Source organism: Pongo abelii, chromosome 21 (assembly GCF_028885655.2).
Source record: "Pongo abelii isolate AG06213 chromosome 21, NHGRI_mPonAbe1-v2.0_pri, whole genome shotgun sequence".
Lineage (NCBI taxonomy): Eukaryota > Metazoa > Chordata > Mammalia > Primates > Hominidae > Pongo > Pongo abelii.
In genome coordinates, this window is record NC_072006.2 from 30215534 (window position 1) to 30241383 (window position 25850).

Below are 25850 nucleotides of genomic sequence, written 5' to 3' on the forward strand. Positions count from 1 at the left end.
TTAATAGCAATGTGCTGTTGGGTCCCATTAATACCCAGGAAATAATCCACAGTCAAACCAGTAGTCCAAAGTTATTATTCAACTGACCTAAGAATTTCATGGATCCTGTTAGCCAACACCATTCCTTCGAAGTGAGGCGGCCTCCCCTTACACACACGTGCCCCAACTCCCCACCCCCATTCAGAAAACTAAGTTCGAGAAACTCTTTTCATTAAGTCCTGTGCCTGTTCTCCCTTCATTCATGAGTCACCCATTTGAGTCTTTGCTAACCTAGAATCTGGCAGAAATACCTCACATCATGTGTCCTCAATGGGTCACCCACTTCTACCCGGTTACTACTTTTAGAAGGAAACACGAAGCTCCAGATTGGCTGCGTCATAAGGATGTGGGCAGAACTTCTAGGCTTTTAGTCTACATAATCCCCTACAAAGCAGGTTTCCGTTGCCCCTATTCTTCTCTTCTTGGCCCCGATGACATCCACCCATACAGGGAACTGCTGCAGGCTCCTGAGCTATGTGCACAGAAGACAGCCCTTGGCCAGAGCAGGAAGTGGGGTCCAGAGCGAGTCACAGACAGGCCCTCCCTGCCCAGAGTGGAGGTACCACCAGACAGGAGGAGATGGCCTTCCCACAAGCAGTCCAGACTGTGGGCAGAGGAGGTGAGCTGGATTCTCAGGCCAGCCATTCTCACTAAGAACAGAACTTCTGCACACCCTCATGTCCTCTTGCCTCGTTAGGCTGGCCTCCTAAATGGTGTGTGAAGCACCAAGATGCTGTAGGGGATGTTAAGGTTGGCGTGCTTCTCTCGGAGGGACCCATACTGTGTGCAGGGTGGTGGCAGTGTGGTGGCTGACAATCCCATCTCTGGCATTGCACCAACGGAGGTCAAACTACCAGCTGAGCTAAACAAAAGTAACTACCATTTATTGAGTGCTTACTATGTGCCAGGCATGGTACTAAATGCTTACATGCATTACCTCGTTACATCCTCACAACCACCTCGGGAAGAAGGTACTATTATCAGACCCAACTGCCTTCAAGGTGGAAGCTTAGAGCAGCCTAGAAACCTGCCCGCACCTAGGGTGATTTGATCCCAAAGTCTGTCTTAACCACTGCTCTCAGCCTCAGTCATACTGCCTCAGTTTCCTCATCTATAAAATGGAGATAGCAATACCTAATCAAAGGTTCTTTTCTGGATTAAAAGGGATAACGTATGTAAACCCTTAGCACTATGCCTGGCACATATTAAGCACTATACTATTGCAATCCTTATTAATAAACACACTGATATCTCATTGGCTCAAGAATAAAAAGAGAAGGTGCCTCAGTAGGTAGGCATTTGATGGGAAAATGAAGGGGAGGGTTGGGGAGGAGACAGGGTCTTTAAACAGCCAACGAATTTGAAACCCACTGGACAAAAAACCCTAGACTTCACAAATTCTGCCCCTCTATTCTCATAAATCATCCACATGTCCTCAAAATCTCAACACTTCAGCATCCAAAGGATACCTCCTAAACTGCACTCTAAGTGCGTTGGGAAACATGGTTCCCAATACAAACAGGTGACAGCCTTAATCAAGAGACAGCCCCAGGTGAGAACAGCCTCCATCCACCTGAGAGGCCAGGTAAGGCCACTGCTGGTCAACCTGAAAGGTAAGGGCACATTCAGATGGCAACAGCAGCCAGGACTCTTCTGAGAATAGGGCCCACCTTCTGCAGGGATGTGGATAAGGACAGTCCAGGCCCAAGAGAAGGTGGGCCAGGCAGAGCCCTGAGATAAGAATCCTTCGTGACCACTTGGTTTAAACCCTAGCACCCCATGCAGGTTGTGGCACAAGGCCCCCACCCAACAAGAGAAACTGAGTCAGGAAGTGAGAGCTGTTCATCTCTTTAAAAACTGGAAGCTGGGCAACTGCGTGGAGGGTGATCAAGGGAAAAGGAAGTTTGTTTTGACCAAGTCAGGGAAGAATATGAGGCTCTGCCCAAGTATTAGCCATCATCTTCAGGAGGCCAGAGTTTGTTCCACCTGCTCTTTGGAGCCCAGTGTTCCAAAGCACAAGTGAGAGTCCATCCGCGGCTTACTGTCTTAATGTGTCCATAAAAGTCACCTGGACATCCTCCCCACCCTGACCTCAGAAGAACAGAAACCTGTTCAAGTGAAATTGTCCTCCCGACTCCACCCTTTTCTTAGCACATAATCACGGTGTGCAAGAAAGGTGGGCCCAGATATGTTACTCGGGAAGACAAAAGACAATAGTGCCTAAGATATTACTAAAACAGGGAAAGGCTTCAGCAGTGACATACCACATTTAGTAGGGTGATGAAAATCTACCCCCTTGGACATGCATCTAGGGCTGGCTTTGTAACTAACAAGGCCCCTGCTTCACAGTTTTCTGAGCAAGGACGCTCTGTCCCAAGTCATTTATACTCTCCCACTACCCGACTCTGTCAACAGTGGAGATGAACCTGAGCTTTGGGAAACATGGTCCCCATACAAACAGGTGACAAGGGCTGAGCCAAGGGCTCACTGACAGTGTGAAGATCTCAACTCAAAGATCCATTCAAATAAGGCTCCAGTCAACTCAGCAACTAGCTCAGACCAAATCACAAGGTCTGTGTAGCCTCCCTTAAAACATATTTTTGGGATTTTCTTGCATAATATAGGTCAAGTTACAGTGGAAAAAAATTCTATAAAAATGGATTCAAAGTCCACCTGTGTAAAGTCAAAAGTTATATCCTCCCCAATGAAAGAGATTAGTTTCAAAGGATGTGAAACTAGTTCTCATACATTATAGGGCTGTACAATACTAAGAGTAATTACATTTTAAATGTAAAATACTGTAGCTACTAAAATGCCCAGAATATGAAACAAGTTGCCTAAGAGGGTTTCACTTTCAGGAGTAAAACATAAATGGAACCTTTTTGAATACTAAAAGCAGTTAAGAGGGCAGCATGCACACACACAAAAGGCAAAGACTCGGTACCCTGTGAGCGGTCATGAGCAGAGCTCCCGGGGGCTGGGGGGTGCCCATCAGCCCTGGTTTCTATGACCCCCTTGTTCCACTAGGCAGGAGCCAACAGCAATTTAAGCTCCAACCTGGCTCAGGCCAGGCCTCCTAAGCTAGAGGGAAGGAAAGATGCAACACCTCGGTGTACTCACACGATGTTCACAAAAGCAAGCAGGGCTGGGGGACCCTCCAGGTGTCCTGTGGGTAAAGTGCAGGATGGAGTGAGACCTGACTCCACCACGCTATCCTGGGGAAGCTCCCTGCCTGGTAAGATGCTCATGACTCTCACCCGAGGTAAGAAGTCTGTTGTGAGAATGTAGGGATACAAGTTGGAAAGCAAAGCAAAAGTCTCTGAATCAGGACTATGCAGTATTCATGAATACATAAACAAATGAGAAGCATAAAACCATGCATGGAAGTGATAAACAGGGAATTCACAACAAGGGAGGGCACACAGTTGCAGTAACATTTTATTTCTGACCAATAAAAAAAAAAAAAATGGGTCTAAAGCAAGTGATGCCATTCATTAAGATCTGAATGTATATACGTAAAAATGGTTTCTTGACTCTTGTCTGTGACCAGGAGAAAGAGAAACATTGTGCTATATGGACACAAGGTGGCAGTGCTCTCCTAGCTACCTGACAAAAATTCCTCATCTCCAGAAAGCATGCAGGGGAAATCAGAAAATAAAACACAAGCTGACCCTCTGGCCTGCCTGCTAGCAGCTCTAGTGAGCACTCAGCTTCGGCTTCCTAGGACCCCCCCTTCCCCACCCCACCCCCCACCAAGTGACCACTTCCACAAAGGAACATGAGCCTTGCCCAGTATGCTGGGCTCCCTGATCCCAAAGGCAGCCCTATTCAAGAGCAGGTCTCTGCAGCCGGGCCCCAGCTGAGACTCCCTCCTCTCAAGGAGCCCACCGTATGCCCACAATGGGACAAAAGAGACAAATGAGGAGCCCTTTCGGTATCTAGTTTGGTGATCCAGGTTCATTCTTCAATCTGAAAACTACAGTTTCATTATTGATCACCTTTACTGTTTGGGTGTGCTGCTGAGATACCTACTCATCTTAAGGATAAGTATGTAAGGGCCTGAAAACACTTCCTGTTTGGGGGGTGCCCAGGACCTCACTCAATGAGCCTCTGCCGGCATGAACTTGCTCAGCCAGAATCACATAAGAGTGGAATTGGGAGTAGCTCCAAAAAAGAGGCCCTTGAGAGTGATGCATCCTGCCAGTGACACAGCCAATACTGAAATGAAACCCCTTGCAATAATATGTTTTGTTTTTAAGGGGCCTTGGACCTGAATAAGAAAAGCCACGAGGCTGAAATGGAAATAAAAGTTCAGCGGAAAGAAGCCGCTTCAGCCCTGCACACATATGGGAAGTCACTCAAGGATGTGTGAGCTGAAACATCCCCAGGGCTCCATCCTCTGCTGGACACTCTAGAGACCTGGGCTGACTGTGCACTTTCAGGGAGGCAGTGAGGCTAATTTACAAACAAAAACACCACAAACCAGCACTAGACCAAGGTGCTGAAGCAAATCATTACACCCTCGTTGGCAATGAAAACATCCATGGCACGGAATAGTTTAATATATTTGGGCACCAAGTTCTCTCTCCCGCACTCCATTGTTGTTGGCCTGACAAAGAACTAATCTGTCTTCCCACAGTCAATCTCACCCTTGAAATTAGGGAGGGGAAAAAAATCACAGTTTAAGCAAACAACAACAAAATGTCCCCCAGTACAATACAACCTACATTTAAACTGGTCACATTATATAAAAAGTGTGCATTTAATCTTCAAAATAGTCAAGGCTCTAATCAGGTTAGGTTTTCCATAGTTTTAAGCAGGACTTTGTGGTTTTAGTGAAGAAGTCATGGTGCAATTGAAATCACTGTAAGAAATAAGTGACTTTTAAAATAAACACAGACACACACACTCCTCTTAAGAGTAATATATACACAACACAGCAGCTACATGGGTGTTCAGGCAAAGGGTGCATGAACGAGAAGCCCTCTGCTCCCTGCCCGATGAGAAAGTCCCCAGAAAGGATTCAGCAGCAGCAAGTCTACAGCACAAACATAGATGGCATTGTCCCTGAAAACACACAGTTAGGTGGACCCACAGGAGACACCAGAGCCTAGACATATGGGAAAGGGCTCAGTTACAGTACATTCTACTGCATACACTGGAAATATTACAGTGTGTTTTTTCTCCAGACTATTATAAATAATTTTTCGTGCTTTCTGAAAAAAATAAAAACTGAAACTTTCTTTCAGTCTGTGATGAAGGTGAACCCATCTTATAAAGCAGAGCTTACTTACATTCTGCAGGATTTTGGTGTGGATGCATAGAAGGCTTATCTGGTTAGTAAGCCTCCATTCCTCCAACCTACAGAAGGCAACCCTTCTGCAGCTCCAAGCAGGGATTTCTAGAAAAGACCAGGTGTACAAAACATCTAAGCTGTGCCTCCCACCACAGGTAAGGAAGTCCCCTGATTTGGTCAGACACAGATGAATGTCTGTGCCTGACTGAGCCCAGTAACAGTTCAATTGATGGGGGCTGGAACCACCAAGAAAACACTCCTGACCTGGGCAACACTGTCTTCCAGATTATTAATACTTTTGTTTTAAAAAAATCCAAATGGTTTTACAACCCGTGACTTCTTTCCAACTCAAAGCTGTAGTTTACTTACAACACAAATTCTAAACACATAGACTGTATATACAGATTTTTTGAACCCACAAATAAAAAATACCCTCCAAAAAAAAAAAAAAGACAGTGAGCTGAAGCCTCGTCATTGTCTAAGTCACACCAGCTGGGCTTGCCTTGGAGACCTGCCCCTGCTCAGTTCTGTTCCTGTTCTCCCGGCCCTGGGTGGCCCCTACTCGTCCTCTGTGGTGGATGTCAGCATCCCCTTGTCGATCAGATGAGACCGCAGCGTGTTGAAGATGTGGAGCTGCTGATCTGGCCGTAAAGTCAGGAACTGCTGAATCAGTTTGCTTGGGTTAGGGCCTCTGGAACAGAATGTGAAGAAACAGCACTGAGCTAGGGCCTGGAAGCTTCCAGGGCCTGATTATCTGAGTGGCTGCTCTGATCTCTGGATCAGAGAGTTATCTATTAACAGATGGCAGGAGGCCTCAGAAAATCCGTAAGCAGCAACAACTGAAAACTGCATTATTTGGGATGCTTTTCACTGGAACTTAGATGCTGCTAAAATTCTAGAATTGCACTGTACTTAAAAATCCACCAACTTGGTTCAGATGGAAAGGTACTATACCTGATAAAACTGGCGATGTATACATTGACAAAGGTGGCCATCAGATACTGGCAGTCAAAGCGATCCATGATGCCTCCATGGCCAGGAATGGTATTGGCAAAGTCCTGTTAGAGTCAGGGGAAGGATGGGTGAACTTGGGCTCAGCCACTGACCAATCCCAGCCTAATGGTCCCACCCCAATGTCAGGCTTCTGTCCTGAGTAGCTGAGGGCAATAGAAGGTGAGAAGTATTAAATCTAATAGTGAGGCTATATTAGGACACAATTTTATTGCATTACAAAATGTTCTTATTTCATTATTTAATAAAGACAGGAGTCTTGCTATGTTGCTCAGGCTAGTTTCTAACACCTAGCCTCAAGTGATCCTCCCGCCTTGGCCTCTTAAAGTGCTGGGGTTACAGACATGAGCCACTGCCTGGCCCAAAATGTTCTTTCGAAGAAAGATATATTAACCAATAAACTGAAAAACAACGACTGCATTTTCCTGAAAATATTGTTATTAATTAACTCACCTAAATTCAGTGCATGGGTCAAGCCCACACATTAAATGCCAGGGTGTACAGCCTAGTATTTTGGAAGGGGCAGGGAAGGGGGAGAAAGGCAGAAGATGGGTGAGGAGGGAGTGAGATGAGAGGAACGTAAGACAGTTTTCCTACTTTGATTTTAAAGGCTCGTTTGAATCCACTTGCGAAGAATCCTCCAAAGGGGCCAATGAGCGAGGCAAAGGTGGAGAGGGCGATGCTGTGAATCTGGAAGGGGTACATCCGGACCGTTTTCTGAGAAGAGTAAATGAAGTAAAAGTTTAGGTGCATACATGCCCAGTGTTACGGTTTGAGTTGTCAACTCATGTTGAAATTTGATCCTCATTGTGGCCTCACTGGGAGGTGATGCCTAGTGGGAGGTGTTTGGGTCACAGGGCCAAATCCCTCATGAACGGCTTGGTGCCTTTCTCCAGGTAGTGAGTTCTGTCAAGAGACTAGATTAGCACTGGCATCCCGAGGGAATGGGTTGTTATGAAGTGATGAAGCCCCTGGTTTTGCCTCTTTGCATGTGTCCGCTTCCACCTTTGACATTCTCCGCCATGTTACAATGCAGCATAAAAAGCCCTCACCAGAAGCCAGGCAGCAGCCAATGCCACACTTCTCACACTTCCCAGCCTGCAGAAACAAGCTAAGTAAACCTCTTTTCTTTGTAAATTACCCAGCCCCAAGTGTTCTGTTACATCAACACTAGACAGAACCAAGACATCCAACCTCGTAACTCTTTATGAAACTAATTATATATATGTAGGTTTTTAAATCAATAAAAGGAGTGAATTTTTCCCATTTTGTAAATTTCTAATATCTAAGTTAATGGAAAACATTAAAATATTCTGCATTCAATCTGTTGCAACATGCTGTTTTGGTGGAAGTATATAAAGAAAATCCAGCCTTACACAGACACATAGTTGAAAACAGTATTTTAGTCGTAGCCTCAGATGGTTTTGGGTATTCTCTGACACTACACCAGAGCTTGACAAGTAGTCATTTCTTGAATATTAGGTGTCATATGGAATCTAGTATTCTATCAATGGACTTTGTTCTGTCTTACATTAAAATCCGATGGTCCATCTTATACTTGAATGGATCTTTTACCCATGCATGACTATATAACACCATGCATCAGCCATTTAGAAAATAATGGTTCACTGAATTATGTAAATCTTCCAAATGTAGACACATTATACGGTGTCAAATATGTGTTTTTTCTCATGTGATCAACACACACACACACACACGTCGTTAAGAATCATCACAGACCTCATCAGAAAAGGCTTTTAAGTATTAGGAAACTGTCAAGTTCACACTGGCAGATTAAGCTTTCCAAAATTCTAATTTTCATTTGAAAGCCAAATTTTATCCTTGGTAACAATTACTGTCAGTCATTTTTCTTTTTTTCTTCTTCTTTTTTTTTTTTTTTTTTGAGACAATCTCACTCTGTCGCCCAGGCTGGAGTGCAGTGGTGCGATCTTGGCTCACTGCATCCTCCGCCTCCGTTCAAGCAACTCAACCTCCTGAGTAGCTGGTAGCTGGGATTACAGGCACACGCCACCACCCCCCTAATTTTTTTGTATTTTTAGTAGAGACAGGGTTTCGCCATGTTACCCAGGCTGGTCTGGAACTCCTGACCTCAAGAGATCCGCCTGCCTCGGCCTTCCAAAGTGCTGGGATTTCAGGTGTTGAGCCACTGTGCCTAGCCTCAGTTGTTTTCTTTAAAGTGATAGGCTCACTTCATCCTTTTCAAGAAAAATGTCTGCCAAATACCCAAGTCTGAAAAATTATAATTTGTTGGTTCTTTCCAAGTAAAATTTACTTTCTTTTCTAGAAAAAAGCAGCTAATTCAGCTCACAACTCAAACAACTGCACACATGCTTTCCCTTTAGGCAAGCACTGTACTACAGTACTTAGCAGAAATGTTTTACACATACTTTCCATTTCAGTAGAGAGTATTAAAAAGGTGTGTGTACAAAGGTCAAGATTTAACAAAATTAGTAACTTTACTATTTCATAGACATTCATTAGAAGAACTGGCCTGTTTGTACTGTGAGTGTGTGGCATGACGAACCCACTGCCTTAACGCAGTTTTAACCACTGCTGCTTTTGTGTCCTATCACAGCTAATGTCAACACATTGAAAAAGGGAAATGTGATAGTCTAATTATGAAACAGTTGTGACCTCACAGACCCCCCACCCTACCCCCGTAACTAAAAGGATCCCAGGGCCCTCCAGGGATCCACAGAACACACTTTGAAAACCACTGGTCTAAACAATCTGATGTTAGGGGAAAGGTCTCCTGCCCACACCCTGACCTGGAGTGAGCAATTCTCCTTCATCCTGGGGCTTACAGCTTTGGGAAGGAGGAAGCTAGCTTTTTTCAGAGGGCAGGTGATGTAGGGGGATCTCTCTTTGTAGCCACTGTCCATGGAGGCCGCTCACCCCCTGTGAGTGGCACATACCCAGCCAATGACTGACTGGATCACCCCAGGAATATTGTACTCCTGCAGGCGAAACAGGTCCGAGGGCTCACAGTCCACAGTGAAGCTGTTGGTGTCGTTGTTGTACTCCACAGGGCAGACAAAGCATCTGTACCCGGACATCACATAGGACAGCTGAGGAGGAATAACAGAGAGACCGGCAAGGAGGTAAGTTCCAACCATCCAGCCTAGACACAGGCACCTCGTTTGGCCGTGTTCCTCAGAGTGCCTAGTACCCTGCTAACTGCGAGCTATGTGTTCAGAGGTTCATGTTTTACCATACATATTTTACCTCAATTAAAAAAAAAAGAGAGACTCATAACCCACCAAGGTTACACACAGGAACCCAAACACCCAGGCCCCGAAAGAATCCGGGAAAACCTGAAGGGACTGGGGCAAAGAACTACAAGAAGACTCTCCCCATTTGGGGAGCTAGGACCACTTTCCTCAAGATCTCTGAACTCAGTGATAACTGGAGAGAGGCCATGGGGAAGGGGCACAGTGAGAGGCAGATCTCAGGAGGAACAAGGCTGGAAAGCAACAAAGCTGGGCGGTGAGCACTGAAGGGCAGCCAGACAGTGCTGAAGAAGGAGGACTGGTCCAAGGGTCAGAAGCAGAGAATGGTGCTCTGGAAAGGGCAGGAAAATCACCCACCTCTGGGCAAGGCACACATAGGAGAAAAGCTGTGTATCTCATCTTCCCTTGGGTGCCCTCACCCTGACCTTGGAACATCAAATGCCTGACAAGAAGACTACCTGCTGATGTCACCGTGCCTGGGCGCGAGAGGTCATAGAAGGTGCTCTCCAACTGCTAGCACCCTGCCTGAAAGCTAGTGGATGGCTGGCATGGCCAGTGGCCCTCTTCAGGGCAAGGTTGCCATTCAGCAGGACAGTCCTGGCCTCCAAAAACACTCTCCAGCTCTGGACAGGCCTTGGAAGGTGGTGTGAGGACTCTGTCCACCCAATCCCTCACACAGCTGAAAGCCACCACCTACCAGAAGGCCAAACACCACAGTAGCAAAGAAGCCCCCAATGAAGCCTTCCCAGGTCTTCTTCGGGGACAGCTGTGGACAGAGAGCAAGTTCTCAGCAAAGGGTGTTTTGATAACTACAGCTTTGGGAACAATGATTACTTGTTAAGAACCTTTCTTTCATAAAACCCCATTCTCTTAACCATGTCACCTTCTAAAGCTCCCCCAAATATGGTTTCCTTGTTCCCTATCTTATACCCCCCCTTTGGTTCCCTTTCTGTTTCAATCAGTCATTCGAATAGTTTTATATTAGAAAACGATATACTAATTAAGTGACTACACTCAAATCCAGATCAAAGCCCCAAAAAATGTGTCCCAAAAAAAGATTTTATAAATCTGTAAAAATATTTTCCTTTCTTCTTTTTTCAAGACACGATCTTGCCCCATCACCCAGGCTGGAGTGTAGTGGCACTATCACAGCCCCCTGAAGCCTCAACCTCCTGGGCTCAAGAGATCCTCCCATCTCAGCCTCCCAAGGAGCTGGGACTGTAGGTGCATGCTACCACCATGCCTGGCTAATTTTTAAATATTTTAGTAAAGGCAAGGCCTCACTATGTTCCCCAGGCTGGTTTTGAACACCTGGTCTCAGGCAATCCTCCTGCCTCAGCATCCCAAAGTGCTAGGATTACAGGCATAAGCCACAATGCCCAGCCTATTTCCTTTATTATCTTTTTTTTTTTTTTTAATCAGTTGTCAGTGTTTTCCTTTGGCCTTTCTCCAGGAAGACATGAAGACATGGCCACAATACAACACAGCTAGATTTCTTCTGTCTGCCAGGCTGATCTACTCACATTGAGAGCACCACCCTCCCCTCACAGTGGTATTTCACATTAGGATAATCCATTTACCTTGATGAGTGGGGTCCGACCAAAGAAAAAGCCAAACATATAGGCCATGATGTCATTACAGATCACACAAGATATGGGGACAATGAACCTAGAAATGAACCAAAGTAAGGATCAACTCAAGCAAGGTGACAGTGCCTCAAAAGTACACAAAACAGTGCCATTCTTAAATTCCAGCACCAAAATCACCCATAAAATTCTGGTAACCCCTTAAGGAGTAAGTTAAAAACATAAAAAGTACCAAAATAGTCATACCTAGTACCTAGCACAGAGTACACATTCAAGTGTTTACTGAATGACTACTGAATAAGTGGAGGTTGCAAACTAAAAGGTCATCTGTCCTTTTTTCATGATAAAGAAATATATGTAAACAATGATAGAAATTTAATTGTAAAAGGAACAAAAAGTTTTCCTTCTTTCTCCCATCCCTATCTCCATTCCCAAAAATAACCACTTCTAATCGTTTCTAATTTTTATTTTTCTAGTGGTTACCTCCCCAATTCTAAATAGTATGCTTTAATGTCTCTTTCATTATTTACTGACTTTTCTTGCTGTTTATTACTAGCTCTAGTTGGCCCTACCTTTCCCCAGGACTGTATTGAGTGTGAAACCCCAACACGCACAGCTAGATTTCCTCTCTGCACACTCCCCTGCTGATCCAGTCATCCTCACTATGAAAGAGGTGGTTTCCACACTTGTACTCCCTCTCTCCTCACTCTCCACTCTCTGACACTGACACTTTTTAAAAAGTTCTTTGATTACAGGTTTTTGTTTGTTTTTTGTTTTTTTTTTTTTTTTTTTTGAGACAGAGTCTCTCTCTGTTGCCCAGGCTGGAGTGCAGTGATACAATCTCGGATCACTGTAACCTCCACCCCCAGGTTAAGTGATTCTCCTGCCTCAGCCTCCGGAATAGCTGGGATTACAGGCACCTGCCACCACACCCAGCTATTTTTTTGTATTTTTAGTAGAGACAGGGGTTTCACTATGTTGCCCAGGCTGGTCTTCAACTCCTGACCTCGTGATCCGCCTACCTTGGCCTCCAAAAGTGCTGGATTACAGGCGTGAGCCACCGTGCCCGCCCTTTAACCTTTTCACTAAGATCACCTAGCTGCTTCAGTTGGCCAGTGATTTCTACCAATGCTGATAGATGACACCACTGCATTTTTGGAATAAAATCCACTCAGTATTTGCATATTATTCCCTTGACACACTGCCAGATTCTATTTGCTTATATTTTATTTAGAATGATTTATCTATAATCGTAGCAGAAATGGGTTTATCATTCCTGCTTCTCTCTCCTCACTGGCTTTGGTATAAAGGTTAGATAAAACTCAGCTGTTAACCCATTTGGTCCTGTTTCTTTTTCCAGATATGGAATCTTACATAATTTTCAAAGCTCATTTAGAGTTACCGATCTATTCACGTTTTCTTCTTCATGACTTTTAGTATACATTTTGCCAGGAAATCATGAATATTTCCTCTAGGTTTTCAAATCTGTTGCCATACATGTTGCATTGTATTTGAGTCTTTAAATATTCCTGTACCTGTTAATCTAGAACAGTGGTTCTCAGAGCATAGGTCCTGTCCAGCAATATCAGCACCACCCAGGAATGTACTAGAAATTCAAATTCTCAAGCCTACCCCAGATCTAATGAATCAAAAAGTCAGGGGTGGGGTCCAGCAATCTGTGTTATAATGAACCCTGCAGAGGATTCTGATGTGGCTCAAGGTGAGAGCCACTGGCTTAGAGAGTATCTGTACATGAGAAACACCCACAAAATAAAAGGGAAAATCCAACTCCCAATTCTCACCAGATCATTCCTTCAAATAGGTTGTGGATAACAAGATGTGACTGTGTTACAACAATCAGCAACGTCACATGGGTCCAGCCAAACTGCAAAAAAAAGAAAAACAAACACTACTTACCAGTTTACCTTGAAAGTAACTTCAAAGAACAATCAGTACCAAATAGAAAACTGCTGAGAAACAGGTAGGAAAAATATCTGCTTTTGTATCTGACTTATTGAAAGTGAACAGGTAAGATCAGGCTTCTGAGAGTAATACTTTGTCCCCCACAGCCCACTAGTGAGTGAGCTCTCCCATGCTCTGAAAGCCTGGGTGTTTTTCATTTTCTTAGTAGTTATTGAGCACCTGGAGCACTCAGAGAGGAGCTGTTCTCTGGCGAGTCAGGGAATAAGTGGTAGCAAGTGATGTACCAGACAGGACATCTGTGGGCAGTGTCTGAAGCTTCAGCTTGTGCCTTCTCTGGAGCCCACCTCAGGGTCCTAGTGGAGAGGCTGCTTAAGGTGTAAGTAACAGTGACTGGGTCTAAGTCAATGTAGAGCCGTTAAACCTAAATAGGCATTCTTCCTTCATGCTCTAGATGCATACATATCAGACCATGTTCCTGAGTTTTGATTTGTCACAGAAAGCATGAAAGGCCTGTTGAGTTCCTGAAAAACTTCATTTAAATCAAGAATTCTGACATACACGCATGCATTTCCTTTACCATGTAGAACTGCAGTCGATAATGCTTCTTGACCAGACTCAGTACAAACATGCAGAATCCTAGTTTGAGGTGGGAGGAGAAAAGAAAAATGAATTATGTTCTGCATTTATCTTTGCCCTCCTTTAGCTATGTTAAGTGGTTCTTTGGCTAATTTATTCCCAGCAGCTAACCAGTGCACAATGTCAAAGCCCAGGGGAGAAAAACATTATCCAGATAAACAGTCACAAGGAAAAAATAACTCCTGCCAAACAGTAAAAGGAAGGCAATATTTTATAATCATGCAGACCACACTAAACTTAGAACATGGTTCATCAGATAGGAATGTTTTATTCCTAGAACATGGGCCAGCAAACAGTGGTCAGGCCAGCTGCTTGTTTTTATAAATTAAGTTTTATTCAAACACAGTTATGTCCATTTGTTTACATATTGTCTATGGCTGCTTTCAAGCTACAGCTCAGCAGAACTGAGAACAGTCATGCTCTGAACAACGAGGTTCTCGTCAACAACACACCACATATACAACAGTTCCCTAAGATTATAATACCCATTAGATTTTAATACCATAAGATTTACTAATTACCATATAGTACCTTTTCTATGTTTAGATACACAAATACTTACCATTGTGTTATAATTGCCTACAATATTTATTTAGTAAGGTAACATGCTGTACAAGTTTGTACTCTAAGAGAAACAGACTACACATTATAGCCTAGGTGTGTAGGAGGCTATACCATCTAGGTCTGTGTAAGTACACTCTACGATGTTCGCACAATGACAAAATCACAACAATGCATTTCCGAGAACGTAGCCCATCGTTAAACGATGCATGACTGTAACTGCAAGAGACCCTATGGTCCCCAAAGCCTAAAATATTTACCGTTTGGAACTTTAATAAAAAGTTTGCTGGCTGTTGTGCCTACAGAGTAGCAATTCTTTTATTCCTTTACTTTCTTAATAGACTTGCTTTCACTTTCCTCCACAGACTCGCCCCAAACTCTTTCTTGTATGAGATCCAATAACACTCTCTTGGGGTCTGGGTCTGGACCCCTTTCTGGTAACATCTTTCTGGTGAACCCCAAAGGGACAATACTGAGGAGACCCCCAACCCAAAGGAAATAGACTGCAGCACTGATTGGCTGACTTTGGTTTTTTTCTGCAATTTAGACTGCTTGTTCCTGTGAACCAACCAGTGATCTCTGGCTGCAGCTCAGAAGAAACAAGAGGGATTGGTGATGTAAAAATCTGAATCAGTATTCTAATTCTGGGAACATATTGCAATCAGCTACCGACCCCGTATCAGCTTGGTTCCAACAATTACCCAGTTCATGGAAAGCCTTCTTTAGTTTACTTGGGATAGTTTTGCTTATTTTGCTTTACTGATATGGAATATATTGCTGTTGTACTATTTGTGTAGGAATGCAGGATAAGCTTACTCAATGTTCTCTTAAACACTTACAAAATCTTCCAGATATCACTTTGTGTCCGAGCTGTGAATGGCCCTAACCATACTGACACTTTCTGACTGAGCTCCTCTCTACCCTGAATACAAGAGACCTCCATAGGTAGGCAGGAATATCATTGCCCCTAATCAGCCTGAAGAAGTTACAGAGTATGGATCTTCGTCCCTCTGCAACCCTTAGGATTAAGGGTTCTCTTATAAAAGTGATGGGGGAAATGTCAGAGGCATTTGAACTAGAGCAACTCCATCTTGAATAGGAGCTGGGTAAAATGAGGCTGAGATCTACAGGGTCTGCATTCCCAGACGGTTAGGCATTCTAAGTCACAGGATGAGATAGGAGGTCACACAAGATACGCAAGATACAGGTCATAAAGACCTTGCTGAGAAAACAGTTTGAAGTAAAGAAGCCAGCCAACCCCCTCCAAAATCAAGATAGCAATGAGAATGACCTCTGCTTGTCCTCATTGCTACACTCCAATCAGTGCCATGGCAGTTTACAAATGCCATGGCAACGTCAGGAAGTTACCCTATATGATCTAAAAAAGGGAAACATGAATAATCCACCCTTTGTTTAGCATATAATCAAGAAATAACCATAAAAATGGGCAACCAGCAGCCCTCGGGCCTGCTCTGCCTAAGGGGTAGCCATTCTTTTATTCCTTTACTTTCTTAATAAACTTGCTTCCCCTTAAAAAAAAAAAAAAAGTTTGCCAACACCTGTCCTAGTATTCATAGGGCTGGGAGAAGAGGGATCCACATGGTATAGGGTCAAGACCACCTTTTTATCTCTCTCACAGTGACCTAGATGGTGGCAAAACATGTCTGCAGATCCCTTCTCCAGGAAGGAAAGGAACCTTTACCCATAAATATGCAGAGATCCTCAAAAGCAGTTCTGCCCAGAAATAAGCATGTCGCTTTTCCAGACCCCTGACCTCCCACTGTGGAAGGCTGCTTTCGGGGTCTGCAGCATACTCTTTGAATATCCTCAATGGCAGCAGACCCCTTCGCAGATTTTATATTTTAATAGTCAGGTGTCATTCACAGAAGTATTGCTATCAAGCTGATCAAAAACAGGTCAGATTGACATTGAGGTCAGAACAAATTTTTCATGCACCTCAAACTAGCTTTGAAGGTAGCTATGAAAAACTATCAGCATTATTAGAATTAGTACGTGGCCTTAGCTGAATTTATATTAATATAACGCTTTAATGCTTGTGAAGTTTTAATGTATTTGATTTAATCCTCACAGTAACCCTGCAGTTTTAGCTCTAGATTACAAAAGAGCTGAGACTCAGAAATACTATGTTCCTAGCTCCCCCTGAGGTTGCAGAGTCTTTTTAAGCCCAAATCCAGTAAAATTTCCACCATGCTACAATGTCACCCAAGGCATTCTCCTAAAATGACTCCACTAAAGATGGTAAGTTCCTAGATGATTTTTGTTTTGGTCCCACTGCAGAATCTTTGCCAACAGGAGAGTCAGGACAGGACCATGCTGTGCTGTTCCTCAATGGTGGCTGAAACACAGGGGCAGGTGGCACAGGCCACAGTCCTGCCCCTACACTCTGCTTCTCTTAAAAGAGCTCCTACAAGGCCGGGCGTGGTGGCTCACACCTGTAATCCCAGCACTTTGGGAGGCCAAGGCAGGCGGATAAGTTAAGCTCAGGAGTTCGGAACCAGCCTGGCCAACATGGCGAAACTCAGTCTCTACTAAAAATACAAAAATTAGCTGGGCTTGGTAGCAGGCACTTGTAGTCCCAGCTACTTCGGGACCTGAGGTGGGAGGATCGCTTGAACTTGGGAGGTGGAGGTTGCAGTGAGCCGAGATCGTGCCACTGCGCTCCAGCCTGGGTGACAGAGTGAGACCCTGCCTCAAAAAAAAAAAAAAAGGCAAGAGCTGCTACAGCTTAACATAGAGCATCAGCTCTGCTCCCCTGCATGGTCAGAGTTAATGTCACAAAACTGTACCCTAACCAAGAAATTCCCCCAATTCCTACCTGACAGACATACAAAAACAATACAGACACAAGAAATGGAGAACTGCTTAATGCATACCTATTAGATAGAGAGTAAAGGAAATGAACCGGTGGTATTTACTGAGAATCCGCAAAGGCTCTTCTCTCTGGACCAGGGTGAAGAAGTAATCCGTCACTGTCTCACCATAGAAGAAATAGTTTACACACAGGAGAAAGTACCTGTAAATGAAGGCAGGTCATTGCCGCAGGGAGCACCCTTGCCTTCACAGCAAGGCAGTCAGACATCCCAGAGGAAGGGACAGAGGGCAGCAGAGTACCCCCCACCCTTGAGTCCCCCAGGACAGCTCACAGAGCAACAAGCAGACCACGGTTTCCTGCTCTCTGGTGACACCATAGGTGATAAATTTATCTAGAAACAGCAGCTTTCATTCACTCTCCATTTCTCCCAAACTTGAGACTCCATTTTTGCCCCTTTTGTAGCATTCCCATACCTAACTGAGGGATCCTTGAACCATACGACCTTCAAAAACACGCCTCATCCTGCTTCCCCTGTTTCGTTTCCACTCTTCCCAACAGGAACTCCTTCACTCCCATTAAAATGGTTTCTTCCGGCTTTGCCACACCTGTCTGCTGTTCTCCTGCCTTTTTCCTGCTCCTGACATTCTCTTTGCTTCTCCATTTTTTCACTCCTTGCTCAAATGCCATTTTATTCATAAAACTTTGCATGACCTAACATGACATCTGCCTCCCCTGCATTTATTTCTATAGCAAGTAATATGTGATTATCTGACTAAGCAATTAATGATGCATCTCCCTCTCTGAAGCCTGGCTCTGACACACAGACCTTCCATTAGCGTTAACTCTTCACTTGTGTATTCTCTCTCCTCAACTGGCATTCATGAGAAGAGAAGCCATCCCTTGCAGCCTCCACAGTACTGCTGAGTATGGGACCATGCAGCCATCACTGAAAACCCCCAGCAAGGATCCTGAGATACAGAAGAAAGTGGAGAGCTTTTCTTTCCCATTCTTTTTTTTTTTTTAATTACTAAGTACAAAAACTCCCACATTGGGTTTCTTTTCTGTTACATGGAAAAAACTTTCTTTGTAAAGTGACCACAGCCAGGAGTCAGGCCTCCTGAGTATGTTAACAAAATGCAAAACACTGCTTTCCAGCTAAAGAACAGCCACAAAAGGGACATGCATCTTAAGCCAGGTGACAATCACAATTCCATCTGGAGGCTGGGAGGCAGCCTGTGCTGTTGGGTGACAGGAAACACCTCAGGAAGGGGGTGCCCAGCCTACATCTGAGCACACTGGCTTCCTTGACGGTGACCAGGTTGCTGGGGCAAAAACCACTGCTCTCCAGCCGGCTAAGTCATGGCTTCAACCCCTGTATCCCTGCACAGTGGGGTGAGAAGGTCCGCATTTGCCCCAGGTCCTCTCAGCATTGTCCAGTGCTCTGCTCAAAAGTCACCACCTGAGAATACTACAGCCAATAAAGCAGAGTTTCAGATCAGAAAGGGGTCTCAGACATGTGCTACAGGTTTTTCTTTTTGCTTTAAGAAAGCTGAGTCCTTTCCTAGGAAACGGAGAAAGCCAACTTTCCCAGCGGAGCCCAGATCCCATGCATTCAGTCTCACTCCTGCCCACTCTGGCACTCAAAACACCTCTGATGAAGTAGGGCTCAAACACCACAGTCTGGAAACCAGTAAGTCTCAACCATCTGTCTTAGAGACAAGGAAACCAAGTTCCAAGGATAACAAAGCCGGCAGCAGAACCTAACAACTTCCAGACAACTCTAGTGGGATGCTGAGATATGACAGCATGAAAAATATACTGATCTAGAAAAACGGGATCATCATACAGAGTTTAAGGAATCCAAATACCGAGGCAAACACAGTCACAGAATGCAGCCCATCTGGTTTCTTCTCAGGAAGATTCCAGACTTCAAGTAACTATAAGACTCCTGCAAGGCCAACCACACAGTCTGGCCTATGAAATACTCAGGTCTCAAAGGCACTGTGCGAGTCTGTGGCGATCACCTCTTTTCTCCTGCCTTTTTCCTACTCCTAACATTCTCTTACCCATTTCTTCACTTATTGCTCAAATGACATTTTCTTCATGAAACTTTGTATGACCTAACATGATAACTGCCTCCCCAGCATTTATTTCTATAGCAAGTGATAGAAATACCCACCATCACTGTAAGTACCTGCCACAAAGCACATCATCCAAATTCTAAAAGCCTCTGTGGGGCCGGAGAGCTTACCAGCTGAGGGTCCTGAACCAGGGCAGATCATAGGAGTGGTAGACGTTGTAGCCAATAGTGATTATCTCATGGAAACACTTAATCTGAACGCACATCACCTGCGGGACACAAAACATTCACTGACACCCCAATTCTTATGATTTTTGGAAATGGAAACCAACAGGTCATGAGTCTTCCAGAAAACCCATTATACTTAAGAAAAATATCGGACCTCCAGTGGTTCTGCTTCCCTCCTTCTTCCTCTCTCATACCATCCCACAGAGCAATGCAGCCCTCTATGTCATAGGGAGTAGATCCAATTTTCCACTCACAATAAAATACACACCCTGATGTTTCAATTAACTTTTTTTTTTTTTTAAGACAGGGTTTCACCGTGTTGCCCAGCTGGTCTTGAACTCCTGGGCTCAAGCAATCCACCTCCTTCAGCCTCCCAAAGTGCTAGGATTACAGGTGTAAGCCACCACACCCAGCCAAAAGGATTTTTTTTTTTTAAGCAGAGACGAGGTTTCACCTGGTCTCAAACTCCTGGGCTCAAGCGATCCTCCCGCCTTGGCCTCTCAAAGTGCTGAGATTATAGGTGTGAGCCGCCATGCCTGGCCCTCAATTAACTTTATTCTAAAACCTCCTTTTTAACTTTTTATTCTAGAACCTCCCGGGATTCAACCAATCCATTCTCCTTTTGACTCAAGTATTCAAAAGTCTCAAGTATTCAAAGTCAAATGCTTTGCTCACATGCAGCTGATGGTCACCTGACCCTGTCCAGGACAGTAGGAAGACAGAGAGACCAGCTCTGTGGATTGGGATTTCCTTAATAAAAGCTCTAAGCCCAGGAGGGAGGCCCCAGGAAAACAGGAAACAAAACCAGGAGTCATATAGAGACATGCCCAGGGTAAAAGTTTACAGAGTTGGAATAATAAAGTCAGTTTTTTTTGTTTGTTTGTTTTGAGATGGAGTCTCACTCTGTTGCCCAGGCTGAAGTGCAGTGGCATGATCTCGGCTCACTGCAACCTCCGCCTCCCAGGTTCAAGCGATTCTCCTGCCTCAGCCCCCTGAGTAGCTGGGATTACAGGCGTGTGCCACCACACATGGCTAATTTTTGTATTTTTAGTAGAGACAGGGTTTTACCATGTTGGTCAGGCTGGTCTCGAACTCCTGACCTCGTGATCCGCCCGCCTCAGCCTCACAAAGTGCTGGGATCACAGGCAATAAAGTCAGTTTTTTAAAAGAAAAGACATTGAGACATCTTCAACCATAAACAACCAGCCTACACCAATGACCCTCCAGGTGGCTACCGAGAAGTGGGAAGTCACAGATGTTCTATGGAAGAGGTTTTCTGAGAAGCCTGGACCCCCATCAATTCCCACAACCAACCCAACACCTCACACTTAAGACAACCGGGCCCGCAGCAAAAACTGAAGGGAAAACTAAAATAGTGTGAAATGGCACTTACGATTATCATTAAAACCATTGGTCCCAGGTAAATGATGATGAAGAAAAATGCAATCATGGCCAAAGTCAGGATGCCTCTCACCCACCAGTTCTTCCATCTAGGTCAGAGAGTAGGGGAAGCAGAAAACACCAGTTAGGAGCCCAGAAAAAAACCAATGCACAAATTCAAGGGACATGGATCTTCCTGAGATGAGGGCCCTGAGCTCAGTCCTTTCCAGATTCACCATGACGGAAGCACCAGCCACATGCTGGCAGGAGCAGGACCACTAGTACCAATGCCTAAGTCACAACCAAACTTGGCAAAAAATACACCTAGCTTATATCTTAAAGAAGGTATCAGGCAAAACACAAACAAACAAAAAAACCAAGGGAAATGTAGTGCCCTCTGCTTCTGTATCCACTTGGATGGTTTCTACAGCTGACCATCTGAAGAAAAAAATATTTTTTTCTGGCAGCAGGATCCTACACTGCACTGCCCTGAATAATTATGGGAATAATAGTAACATTATGCAATGATAATAACAGCTACCACAAATATGCATAATTTTTTTTTTTTTTTGAGACCGAGTTTCCTCTGTAGCCCAGGCTGGAGTGCAGTGGCGCAATCTCAGCTCACTGCAAGCTCCGCTTCCCGGGTTCATGCCATTCTCTTGCTTCAGCCTCCCAATTAGCTGGGACTACAGGCGCCCGCCAGCACGCCCGGCTAATTTTTTTGTATTTTTAGTATCTCCTGACCTCCTGATCCACCCACCTCGGCCTCCCAAAGTGCTGGAATTACAGGCGTGAGCCACCGTACCCGGCCTGCATAAGGTAATTTTATGAGGACTTTACATATGTTAACTCCTTCAATCCTCAACACACTTCGCTTTTACAGATGAGGAAATGGAGGCACAGGTCGAACAGCTGGCAAACAGTAAAGCTGGGTTCTGAATCCAGGGGTCTGGCTGCAAAGTCCACACGCTTAATCACTGCACAATTCAGACTCCCAAGGGGACAGCTGGAGGCACACATAGGAACACTGAGATAACGCTTTGGGGTCTTATAATGTGTTTTTGATCTACTCACATAGCTGTGTGAAAAGAACCAAGTTCTCAAGGGCCAAAAGTTTTAACACTAGATTCACCTAGGTTAAGATGTTTCCCAGTTCTTCCTGGAGAATTTAAGGAACTGTTCACAATGGATGTGAGAGAAACTAAACTCTGAACTGGAAACGTGGACTCCTCAGTGAAAAGCAGCCTGCCCATTAATCACAAACCCAAGGCCAGTTTCCTGTGCTATGCAGTGTCAGCTGACCTTACCCACCTCCATCCCTCCTGTCCCCTCTTCCTCTTTGGACTGCACTTCCTAGTCCAGTCTGAAGCACCCTTCCGGGGCCAGATCCTTCCAGCCTTGGTTGCCCTCCCCTCCTGGTCACTCTGCTCACTGCCACTGCTAAGCACTAGATTACACTCAATGGAGCCTGGAGCAGCGGCATGGGAGGCTGAGGCAAGACAGCGGGCCTGCTCTGCAAGACCACAGGCTCTCTGCAGGCTCTTCCAGGGCACTTGGACATGGTGCAAAGCCCCCAACAAGCACCTGCATCATTAAGCCAGGTTACCTTGAAGACAAGTTGGAAAGGGCCCTATTGAGGACCTCCGGGGTATCATCTGCAGAGACTGGCAGGGGTGCGGATTCTGCCCGGCTTTCACTGTCCGATGCAGTCTCTCCATCTACCTTTGCTTCTGACTCTGACTCCTAAGCGGCAGAAATACAGAAGAGAAAAAGGTCAAAAGTGCCGAGTAGACCATTGAGAAGTCTATGCCTGTCATGAGAGATCTGTGGGAAAAGACTCCAAACAGGGCCTAAGAAACTGGCACAGTCAGGTGATGGGACTGACAGGATTGGCAGCAATCCTGACACTGTTGTGACATGTGCCGAGGTGGCCAGCCACACTCTGCTGGAAGAGTGGTGTGCATCTGCACCGTGTACCATCTGCTTAACTGCAGAGGACAGATCCAGAAGAGAGAGAACATGGCTCCTTTGTATCCAAAGAATGCAAAAGGGAGGCTGGGACCGGTTTTACCAGGAGGTTATCCCTGAGCCTGCTAGGGCAGCCAATGGCACTGACCAGGCTGTCTCAGGGGAAGCCAGGTGGTGTGGGCTGTTGCCCCTGTAGACCCGTTAATGTCAACATGTCCCAAGTCCAGAGTGTTATTTCTGGACTTCACTAGAGCACTCTGTGAGGAGGTCAATCACGGTCAGTGTGGACGACGAACCAGACAGCCTACTCCAGACAATGCTTGAGCCAGGACTGGTGCATCTCAGTCCTTTCCCTGCCACCAGGCCCCGGGTGACAAAAGACCCACAGGAACTCACCCTGCTCCCAGCCTGGGTGAGGGAACCAGAGCCATGCCAGCAGCAAGCTCTTTTACCCAAAGTATCAAGGGACAGGCTATTCTGAATCCTAGGAACCATCCTACTACTCAAGTCTTTTCTTTCATAGGGGAATTCAGAATAGTTGCTATGAGCAGAGGTGGAGGAGAAATTAAATCACTTAGAGTAACAACACTACTTAGTATCTGTATAGCCCCGCAAGGTCTGAAGAGCCTTTCCCATGCCTGCAAGCTTCAGAGCAGTACTGGGAGGAAGGGAAGGGACAGGAGAAGCCCCATTTACAAATAAGAAACGGGATCGGGAAGTTCAATGTGTGGCCCAATGTCTCATATTAACCCAGGTCCTCTGACTTCCCTGATGACTGATAAATACATGGAATTGTGACTGTTTCACATGTTCATTGGCCATTTGGATATCTTCTTTTGTCAAGTGTCTGTCAAATCATTGGCTAGTTTTTCTACGGAGTTTTCTGCCTTCCTTTTTTTATTGATTTGTAGTGGTTTATGTGCTCCAGATTTGAGTACTTTGTGTTACTAATATGTTCTCTCAGACTGCTCTAACCCCCACCTTCACCTCAGGCAAGGTTAGACACCCCAGTTATTTGCTCTCTTAACACTTGATCCTTCTCCCTCTCAGCGCTGACCACAACAGGAATTTTTGTAAATGTCTCCTTGGCTGACGACAAACTCCTTAAAGACAAGAATATAACTTCTTGTTCTCATTATCCCCATGCATGGCACACAGCAAAACACTTACTAATGGATGGAAGGAGAAGAGAAGAATTAGGTCCAGGTGTGTAAAGAAAAACCCAGCCCCTGCCCTCAGGGAGACAGCTCTTTCTAAATTAATTTACAACTGTGACAAGACAGAGGGCCTTAACTAGTGCAGATGAGCAAAACAGAAAAACAAAACAGATTAGCAAAACAGAGGGCCTCGCCTAGTGCAGACTGCTGATAAAAAAGAGACAACTGGCTTTGGTTAAAGGCCTGATAAAGACGGCCTCATCATTAGGATCCAAGGGAAAGAGCCACAGCTTCTGAAGACAGAGACTGCTCCCTACTCTGCCACAGTCGCGCCAGGTGGCTCTGGATAAGTCACCCAAGTGCCTCTGTACTTTGGCGTCTTCACCTTATAAAAGGGGCCCAGTAAGGTAAGGACCCTCCTTCCCATGGGGATTCCTTGAAGCGATATAACCAAACTCTCACCCAGGGCTGTGGCCCAGTACACCACTCCAGAGGTTCTGAAACACAGTAAGGTCTCCAGAGTCGTCCCTCTCCAGGGAGACTAAATGAAGACAAAGCATTCAGAACAGCTGTCCAATCTTTATTTCAACATTGACACCCACACACCATCGGCAACCACCAGTTGCCAGTAATATTACGGTAATCATTACGAGTTACAAGGTAATGATGCTGCCTGATCATCTGTCTTTGACCTCTAAAACCTCGGGGCTTCAAAATGCTAGCAAGTGGACCCCACTGAGACTTCCACAGATGCACTCAGGAGCCTCTAGAAGCTGTAGGGACTGCGCTCCAGAGCAGCAGGCGAGAGGGCACTCACACACAGAAAGCCCGGCACAAGGTTATTTTTAACTTATCCATCCTGTTGTCAAGGAGACTCACAAAGGCTGCTAGTTCCCCAGGCAGAGAAGGACAGGAACGGAACCCAGGCAGCGTCCTGCGAGGGAGGAGCAGGCAGCTCCAGTTCCGTGCTAGGAGCCTCTCTGGACCTTCCGTTAGCCCAGCACTGCATCCTGCAACACTGTCAGACCTGACTCCTTCCTTGTAGGAAGGGGTGAAGTGAAGAGGGGTATCCAGAGGCAGAGAGTAGTAAAAGGAGACAGAGAACGGTTACAAAGATATCGCAACTCTTGTTACCAAGACCTCAGGAGGACTGAGCTGAACAACTAAGAAATGAATTATGTGTCGAGGAATTTATCCATTTCTTCCAGATTTTCTAGTTTATTTGCGTAGAGGTGTTTATAGTATTCTCTGATGGTAGTTTGTATTTCTGTGGGATCGGTGGTGATATCCCCTTTGTCATTTTTTACTGCGTCTATTTGATTCTTCTCTCTTTTCTTCTTTATTAGTCTTGCTAGCGGTCTATCAATTTTGTTGATCTTTTCAAAAAACCACTGAACAAACAAGCCTGAAATAGATTAACTTTCTAGGTTTTTGCTGCCTTTAAGTGAGTAACTCCAGGTTCCCTGGGCCTCACCCGGGCCTACTGAGGAAGCATCCTTTGAGCAGGAAACCAACACCAACCTACAGACCACTCTCTCCCACATGCTGAGACAGGGCCGAACAGGTGCCAAGGGCAAATCCCTGTGAGCGGGGAAACTGCACAGCCTGGGGAAGACACAGAGGAGGAGGGGGACAGGTCACCCAGCCACCTGGCTCCTGATGTCCTGTGGATGCCAAAGGAAACAGAAACCTGAGAGAACCTGGAGGCCTGCAGTCTTCTGGCTCCTCCCCACCCCGTGGACAAAGGCATTCTGCTTGGGGAAACAGCTGCTCATACCCAGGAAAAGGAAGCTGAGTGCCAGCGGCAGCTTCCACAGAGGGTCTGGAAGCAGGCAGGGACCTGGAACCCATGCTCCTTCCCACAAGAAAGGTGGTACATGCTGAACACGTTCATCAGT

General features: G+C 45.3%; 1 protein-coding gene and 1 long non-coding RNA gene across 6 annotated transcripts in view; one reads left to right on the forward strand and one right to left on the reverse strand.

Annotated features, from left to right (window-relative positions):
- Positions 1-3464: 3464 nt before the first annotated feature.
- CDS2 (CDP-diacylglycerol synthase 2) overlaps positions 3465-25850 on the reverse strand; it is a 65991-nt gene continuing 43605 nt past the window's right edge. For 2 of the 5 annotated variants that reach the window (XM_024238875.3, XM_054541690.2), the window contains exons 2-13: positions 22434-22570; positions 20838-20934; positions 19388-19485; positions 17198-17337; positions 13684-13742; positions 12986-13068; positions 11178-11265; positions 10295-10363; positions 9283-9435; positions 6944-7063; positions 6290-6393; positions 3465-6026 (exon numbers count right to left, since the gene is read on the reverse strand). In XM_024238875.3, the coding sequence (XP_024094643.1) occupies positions 5894-6026; positions 6290-6393; positions 6944-7063; positions 9283-9435; positions 10295-10363; positions 11178-11265; positions 12986-13068; positions 13684-13742; positions 17198-17337; positions 19388-19485; positions 20838-20934; positions 22434-22570 (1281 nt within the window). In that variant the 3' untranslated portion in view covers positions 3465-5893. Of the gene's footprint in view, positions 6027-6289; positions 6394-6943; positions 7064-9262; positions 9436-10294; positions 10364-11177; positions 11266-12985; positions 13069-13683; positions 13743-17197; positions 17338-19387; positions 19486-20837; positions 20935-22433; positions 22571-25850 lie in introns of those variants that run through there. The other 3 variants (XM_054541687.2, XM_054541688.2, XM_054541689.2) reach the window with 3 other exon arrangements.
- On the forward strand, positions 13006-20566 carry LOC129052098 (uncharacterized). Its single transcript, XR_008516865.2, has 3 exons — positions 13006-13164; positions 14851-14920; positions 20034-20566. It is a non-coding gene; the product is annotated as an uncharacterized LOC129052098 (long non-coding RNA).